Source organism: Vicia villosa, linkage group LG7 (genome assembly GCF_029867415.1).
Source record: "Vicia villosa cultivar HV-30 ecotype Madison, WI linkage group LG7, Vvil1.0, whole genome shotgun sequence".
In the NCBI taxonomy this organism is placed as follows: domain Eukaryota; kingdom Viridiplantae; phylum Streptophyta; class Magnoliopsida; order Fabales; family Fabaceae; genus Vicia; species Vicia villosa.
Genome location: NC_081186.1, coordinates 17,110,927 through 17,119,390, shown reverse-complemented (window position 1 = coordinate 17,119,390; position 8,464 = coordinate 17,110,927). Strand labels below are relative to the sequence as shown.

Genomic DNA, 8,464 nt, shown 5'->3' with positions numbered 1-8,464 from the left:
GCAATTAAGAGCCCATGGAAAACCATGGATGCAAAGGGTGCCTTACACATTCCCTTTGCATAATTACCCCCCGAACCCTGTTTTTTATTTAAAAGGTTTTTCCTGTTCTTTTAGCCTTTCCGATATTTGGATAAAATAAAAGTCGGTGGCGACTCTTACTATCCGCACATTTTCTTTAAAGTCAGTTCACCGTATTACAACACCAAAAACTTATTTTGAGTTTTTCCTTCCTCTCTCATAACTCTGCGTCTTTCGAATGGTCGAAGCGCCAACTTCTCCCCCTTTCTTTCTACTCGTTGAATTTTCCGAGTACTTTTTTGAATTCTCCTTAGAGAATAATGTTAATTTCTCCTCGTTTGAGTTGAGAAATTATCAAGTATAATTTTTTCTTGGATTCTCTTTAGAGAATTATTGAAATTTCTCTTGGTTTGAGAAATTACTACGACTGGTCGTTATACCAGATACTAAGATGGTATTTATACCATATTTGAATGGTTCTAGTACCATCTGAGGGTGTATTTCTATACCGATTATCTACCGTGCAAGTAGTAATCGTATAGTTTAGAACTGGGCTGTTTTATCCTGAAGGCGTCGTGGTTATTAAGAGCTGTTTTGCATAATTTTGACAGTACCACGAAACGTCTTAAAGAAAGCGTACTGATCCGCGACTCAACCCCATAATTTCTTCGGTGGCAAACTTGTTAAAATCGTGATCCAATAAATATATATAAAAACGGCAATAAATATCTATAAAAACGGCTAACAAATTATCAATTTATCCCATATCGAAAAATCCTTCTAAGAACTTCAAAGCATGAAAAATAAACTATTAGAAATTGTCTGAAAAATCCTTTTGAAGAGAGAATTGAAAATTAAAAAAATCTATAAAATTATTAGACCCTTTCGGATTTCTCCCAAAAACAAACCTTAAACTTTAGATAGAGCGGAGCGGAACAAATATTCAATTCCATTATTTAAAATTTTTAGGACTAAACAAGGTAAAGTGTTCATTACGCCCAAATGGGAAGGAAATGGATATCGTGATAACTGATGGAATGGAATAGAATTCATACCACTCCAATCCGCTCCATTCATTTTTAAATTATCCAAATAATAAATCTCATTTTATTCCATATCATTCCGCTCTGCTATACTCCATGTGATTCCATCTATTCAAACAAAGCCTAAATAAATGATGTAATGAACACTGATAAGTATGGCCAAAATCACATCAATTGTCTCTATTGTAGAAAATTCAAAAGAGAAACAAAATAGACTATAATGAAGGCATATGAATTCTAAGTTGCTATTAATTTAAAAGACCAAATAACAACATATCAATCAAATAACCCGTGATAAATAAATAAATAACACAAAATATCCAATAAGATTGTGTAAAACATGATTCATTGTGATCAAATCAAGGCTCCATAAACCTAAAATTAGCCCCAAAAAAAAAAGCTAATGAAAATAATGAAAAACCAACAGAACTTAACTACCTATTTGTTTCACCAAGATTGATGTTTCCTACCATTAACTTATGATTCCTACCCTGCAAAAAATCAAGTATGGCACCTCTATTCACATGCATAAATACCATGCACATCATATATTCACAATGTGCATACACAAAAGTTTACTTGATTCAACTCAAGACTCCCCTCAGATCAGATTTTTGCCTAGGAGTTAGACTCGACGGATACTTGATGTCAATAATCTTAATTTTTAAATTTCCCTTCTTTCCAGGTTCTTTGGATAATGGCATTCCTTCGCTAGGTACTACGTGCACATAGCCAGGTGTAACTATACCTGACAACCGGACCATGAGTTGCCTCCCATCCAAGGTACGGATTTCCAATAATTTATTTGTAAGGGCGTCGACCAGAGTCATCTCTTGGTTAACTATCAGATCATTGCCATTCCTTATATAACAAGCATGTGGTTTCTCCTCAATTACAAAAATGATATCTGCTGGGATGATGCCAGGCTCTTGGTCACCCTTTTCAGCGAAGGTAATCTTTGTCCCCTTCTTCCAGCCAGGTTTTATATTAATAGTCAGAATCTCCTCCTCAATACGGCTCTTCCTGAAATAGTTTGCATAAGTCAAACAGTGTAAGCACACAGAAAATATTCATTTCTTCTATGAAAGAACTGTTGAAGTAAATTTCTGAAAAGATGATTCTGCTAACAGTATAACTTGCCAATTTCCCCCCCTTTTTTTTTCCATGTAGTAGTTTGATAAACTACCACAATACAGTTATGAAGATACTCTAAACTTTATATCTTTGGATGTATTACGACCTCTATGTCTTAATTAAAACAAGAAAACAGAGTCTCCTGCTTAAGGGAAAATAGTAACAGACAAATAGGTCTAATCATATCCACATATAATGATATAAACTGTATTGACAAAAACTGAATTATTAAAATCGGTCTTTAATAAATCCATTTTAATTTGTATGTTTTGATTTGATTAGTTAATTTTGTTTACTGGTCATATATGGTGAGATATCCGAATATATCCATTTGTTAAGTTGATATAGCCGAGACAGCCATTTAACCTATTAGAGTAACTGCTTGTACAGAGGTTTACTATAATTATTGAATCAAATCAATTATGTTATACACCATTAGATACCATGCCATCATATTTCCTTTCACAATAAATTATCAAGTTTTGGGATATGTTATACTTAACTCCTATAATGACATCATATCATATGTAAAATAGAAAGAGGTTTAGAGTCAACCATGAAACTACTTTTGTTGTTAAAGATATGACTAGTGAAAGTTTTCTACATGCTAGAAACTGACAGAGCCTACAAAGTACTGTGATGGATGCTAATGCTTCAAGAGACCAGAAATTTCCAAGTTTTTAATATTAGTTTGTTATTGCTTGTCATTCAATAATAGAAACCATCCACTTCTATAAAAAAATAAAAAACAAACCCTGAAACAAGGAAACTAAATAACAAGCAGATCTTATATAATTATATCCTAATCCTATCTAGAGAAATATGTAACCCAAATAACAAAATCAAATCCTAAAAGACCCTATCCTATCCTATCAGATTAAGGTCAAATCCTTAACTGCTGTATTTGCCATCTTGAGCTTTGAACCTTCTAGCAAATGTGTATTGAACATCTGATCTAAATGAAACATTATGCCTCCTATGATTGAGTTTGAGGATGTATGTTATATTCATATTTTTCAAGCATCCATACATTCTAATCACTAACAATGATTTAATTACTTTACAACTCATTCTTACATTTCAACTTCATTAGGAGAGGATCAAAATCCAAAACTTTAATCATCACCTAAAGCCAAAGGTCTTGTTTGCAAGTTAGCAGGGAAAAGGAGGAGAGGGAAGGAGTAGTAGGAGAGTCTTTCACCTAGTTTGGGAGTATTATAAACAGTGAAAAATGAGTGGGAAAATTTGTAAAACCCCTCCATAACCTTCTCATTCATTGAATTCCCATGGTTTGAGAGATAGTAGACTTTTGAAGAAAAATAAAGCATAAAACTTAGCACTGTTGAGGTGTCGCCGGCAAAAAGGGGTTGCCACTTCAATTTCACAAACAGAATTAGATGAGTTTAAATTAGTAACTAAGTCCAATTCCAATTTCATAAAATTTAGGGTTTGTACTCTCAGAAGAATCAACTCTTGCATTGAGTTGCTTAATTATCACCACTAAAGTCAGCTGTAACAGTAATATAGCTAGCTCTATTATTAACAATCACTCAGAAAAAAAAGGGTTGCTGTCACTTCAATTTCAGAATCATGAATCATGATTAGATGAGTTTGTATTACTAATAATTAGTAATTAAATTCAATTTTCAAGTTTCAAATTCAATTAACAAAGCATTTAGACCTAATAACTAATCAATCACAAGAAAAATCAAAGAATGCATATCATATTCATAATAATAGTAATAAAGTTAGGGTTTAAAATTGATATACCCATCATGACCAGTTATAGTTCTGGTAATCTTCATCTTCTTGTCAACCCCTGCATACAGATCTTCCAGACTGCAAAGCAAGGAACGCTCAATAGGAGGAGCTTTCTTCATCGGATGTCCACCAGTCGAAGTCCTCCGAGAGCCACCGGTTTCCATACCATCATGACCAAAGATCTCAGTATAAATATCAAGTGGAGTGCGAGGATTATAACGATAGGAGGCATAGTTCTGGCGTGATGAGGAAAAAGAAGACGAAGAAGATGCATATGGATAATGAGAATGGTTCTGAGGTGGTGGTGGTGGGACAACACCAGACTTGAGCGCTACCTCGCCGTAATTATCGTAGATCCTACGCTTGTGAGGATCGGTTAGAACATCGTAGGCTTCAGAAATGAGCTTGAATTTGGACTCGGCTTGGGCTCTGTTATTAGGGTTTTTGTCAGGGTGCCATACCATAGCAAGCTTTTTGTATGATTTCTTCACATCAATGTCGGTTGCGCTTCGACTCACTTTCAGTATGTTGTAGTAGTCCATAGTAACAAGATTTAGTGGCGACGCGGGAGGTTAACGACAAGATATGGAGAGTTGGAGGGTTTATTATATTTGTTTTTGCTAAGCACAGAGTTGGAATGTTTTTTTCTTCTTAGACCTTAGTTGATTAAAAAAAAAACAGTAAATGAATTGAAATATTTTGTGAAATCTATTTTAAGAAGTGCATCTCATTGAAATAAGATTAAGGAAAATATTGATGTTCTTAAATACATTATTAATTATGACCGAATAAAATAAAACTAAGAGATCGTATAAAATAAAACTAAGAGATCGTAGTACCCCAATCTTTGCCCCCTCCCTTTTTATTCATGACATTAAATTTGATTTGGTTTTAATTTAATCTACTAGTAGGAAACTCGTGCTATCGCACGGGTCTGGTCGAGGTTTCACGTATCCAAATATCACTTGTAAAGTTCTTTTATATAAATCAACCATATATATTTAACCAAAATGCAAACAAATTTTAGTTAATGTTAATCCTAAAAAATGTAATAGTTAACAATGATACATCAATTTTTTTTAGCTCTTTAAAAAAAACAATAATCATATGGATTTTATCAAAATTTAATTCATGTGTTTGGAATATCAAACATAATATAACTTATTTTACAGTTCATAAATATTCACGTAATTTCAATTATGTACTAATAATATGTATCAACTTTTAAGCATTGATTCATGTTTATCATAAACCGTACAATTATTTTTATAACTTCAATTTTATAAAACAGTAACAAAAGAAATAGTTAAAAGGTAGACATTAAAATGATCAGTCAATAACTGATATCTCATAGATACATTCACATATACCCGTCAATTATTTTTATAACTTCAAATTTATAAAACAGTAACAAAAGAAATAGTTAAAAGATAGACTGATTCGTCAATAACTGGTATTTCATAGATACGTTCACATCTATCTGTCAATTCAGATAACTGATATTTCATATATACGTTCACATCTACCTGTCAATTCAGATGAGTTATGAAATCCCAGTTGAATTCAAATGAGTTAATTCTAAAAATTTATTAAACCTATTTGAGATATTAGCCCATTTTCCCAAACGTAAAATGTATGACAACACCCTTCAAATGCTTAAGAGTTTCTACATTTAATGTATATTATTATAATATAAAAAAATATAATTTTATAAGTTTAAAAAATATAATTTTAATTAAGAATTTAAACATAGTTAGAGAATAAAATTTATTAAATCTATTTGAGATATTAGCTCATTTTTTGAAACCCAAAATGTATGACATCTCCCGTCAAATATTAAAAGTTTCTACGTTTAATGTATATTTAAAATATTTAAAAATTAAACAAATAATAAAAATATGAATATGTTAATAGAGTAATTAGATCTTGAATATGTACAATTATAAAAAAAATAGAAATTTAAAACCTATATATGGTAAATGATATATATTTATTCTCATATATTTTAAATAATCACATTAAGTAGTTTCCATTGGATAGTGTAATAAACAATCGTACATTATTCAATTTATAAAATTGACTATATTAATAAATTTTTATCTTTTATCATTATTTTTTATGATTACCATTTATCATTAAATTTTCATGACTACCTATTAACATATTTTTAACATGATTACAATTATGAAGTTAATTTAAAAAAATTCTGAGAAGTTTTTATTATTTCATAAGTTTACAAAAATTACAAAATCTCAATGTAATTTTGTTTTGTTTTATTCACCTTTTTATAAAAGTCTAAATAATTTTAAAATATATTTTATCTCAAATAAGGATCTAAATAATTACAAAATAATTTTTACTCTTATATTTTTATAATGAAAAACTAAATATTTAACTTTGGAATAAAAAAAGTTATAAGTTGTAGTAAAAAGTTATAAATTTTATCTCTATTGATTTTGATTTGTTTTTATTAACCTTTTTCTAATAATCTAAATAATTACAAAATATATTTTATTTCAAGTTAGAACTTTTAATTTTAATAAAAAAATTAAATAAAAAAAGAACTTAGTAGTATAAGCAAATTACATAACTTTAAAAAAAATTAATAAAAATATTTGAAATTGAATATTAATAAAAAAATCAAAGATTAAATTGATTATTAAATTTTATATAGGAAAGAGAAAAAAACAAAAAATCTTTTTGTTCTAAGAATATCGAAATAGTCGTGATCATGAAATCCGTAGTAATACCAAATCTACAAAAAAAAAAAAAAAAAAAAGTCAGCATCTAAAGCTCAATTTAAATCAATTTAAAATTTTGGGACACCGTAGAGCAAGTTTTCTAGAATCGAATCAGGAAAAGAAAGGAAACCAACCTTTTCTGAACAATTTCAAAACTTTCTTCATCAAAAGAATGAACCGATCTTAACTTCCAGTAGAACAATTTAGGCCATTAAGTACTAAACATCTTACTGTATGTGGAGGTGTCAATTTGCTCCTTTATATCAACCTCAAACCTATATTGCACCTGAAATCACTGTCCATATATTATATTTGTTAATCAAAGCATTTTTTTGTTAGATATCAAAATCCATAACATTGATTCGTTTTAAATCTTTAAATCAAAAATACAAAAAAAAACAGCCGTGATCATGAAATCCGTAGTAATACCAAATCTACAAAAAAATCAGTCAGCATCTAAAGCTCAATTTAAATCAATTTTAAATTTGCTCAATTTAAATCAATTTTAAATTTTGGGACAACGTAGAGCAAGTTTTTTAGTACTGAACAATTTCAAAACTTTCTTCATCAAACCGATCTTAACTTCCAGTAGAACAATTTAGGCCATTAAGTACTAAACATCTTACTGTATGTGGAGGTGTCAATTTGCTCCTTTATATCAACCTCAAACCTATATTGCACCTGAAATCAATGTCCATATATTTGTTAATCAAAGCATTTTTTGTTAGATATCAAAAGCCATAACATTGATTCACGTGCATTTTAAATCTTTAAATCTTTATTGTACGATAAAGAATACAGAACTGCAACTTTAAATGAAAGGAAGAAGGAAAGTTAAGAACCTGTATGTTGTCTTTCATACTCTATCCCTTGAGCATGGTTACCACAGATTGAAGGAACTCCACAATTAGGGTTTTCATTAACGATTCCAATACTACTTCTCTTATGCAAAAATCGGTTCCGTCCAAATCTGTGAAATTCCATGAAAATAACCGAGATTAATTTTGCAACATAGAACAACAGAAATCCTCATATCCAGTCATTCCCCTTTCTCTTCCCCTCAGTCTTCTTATTCTTCTCCTTCGTCTCTATCCTTCATTCTTAACAAAATCAAACAACGAATGAGAGTTATGAAGTTTGAATCAAGGTTTTAAGGTTGAGGGAAGAAAATTACCTGATAAATTAGTCTGAGAAATTAGTTATGCGGCTAGGGTTTTTAGATGAACAACAAATTATGCTTTGAAATATTTGGAACCATCTTAATATCGAAAATCAATGATTTTGCTCTTGGGAAAGGATGCTTTGGCTTGGCAAATGTGAAACGTTGGAGAATGCATCCAAATTTGGACGGCTGCTCATATTCTACAGCCGCAACATTAATCTTGTATCATTATTTAGCGTGTAATATATAATCAGAGTTAATTGAAACATATTTGTAGAATTAAAATAATGTAAAAATCAACAAAAATTAGGGTTGTGCCACGTCACCCGTAATAAATGTCAAATCAATAATATTGAGTTATTTTGCTAAAAGTTTTTTCTATCCATGGAATAAGAAAAGTTTTAGTAATTTTATAAGAGGGCTTATAGTGTAATTTCCAGGTACTCTTACTTTTATATATTAATAATAGATTTCATTTTTTTTTAGCTATATCTAATTTCAAAACACTCCTCCATATGTATTTGTTCATTGATTAAATCTAAATTTAATTAATGATTGAATTTTTTTGTGTTTGATTAATAATTAAATTTATTCTTGATTAATTT

General features: G+C 29.9%; 1 protein-coding gene and 1 long non-coding RNA gene across 2 annotated transcripts; both read right to left on the bottom strand.

Annotated features, from left to right (window-relative positions):
- Nucleotides 1-1,337: 1,337 nt before the first annotated feature.
- Nucleotides 1,338-4,612, bottom strand: LOC131620348 (uncharacterized). Its single transcript, XM_058891398.1, has 2 exons — nt 3,966-4,612; nt 1,338-2,084 (listed from the first exon to the last, which is right to left on the bottom strand). The coding sequence occupies exons 1-2, from the start codon at nt 4,496-4,498 to the stop codon at nt 1,646-1,648; spliced, it is 972 nt and encodes a 323-aa protein (XP_058747381.1). The 5' UTR covers nt 4,499-4,612; the 3' UTR covers nt 1,338-1,645.
- A 2,633-nt stretch (nt 4,613-7,245) lies between these two features.
- Nucleotides 7,246-8,034, bottom strand: LOC131616988 (uncharacterized). The gene is made up of 3 exons (XR_009288375.1): nt 7,872-8,034; nt 7,540-7,797; nt 7,246-7,378 (listed from the first exon to the last, which is right to left on the bottom strand). It is a non-coding gene; the product is annotated as an uncharacterized LOC131616988 (long non-coding RNA).
- Between the last annotated feature and the right edge of the window lie 430 nt (nt 8,035-8,464).

Coding starts and splice junctions, on each gene's coding strand:
- LOC131620348 (XM_058891398.1), bottom strand. CDS start 4,498: ATGGACTACTACAACATACTGAAAGTGAGTCGAAGCGCAACCGACATT. Junction 2,085..3,965: donor ACTATAACTGGTCATGATGG/GTATATCAATTT, acceptor AAACTATTTCAG/GAAGAGCCGTATTGAGGAGG.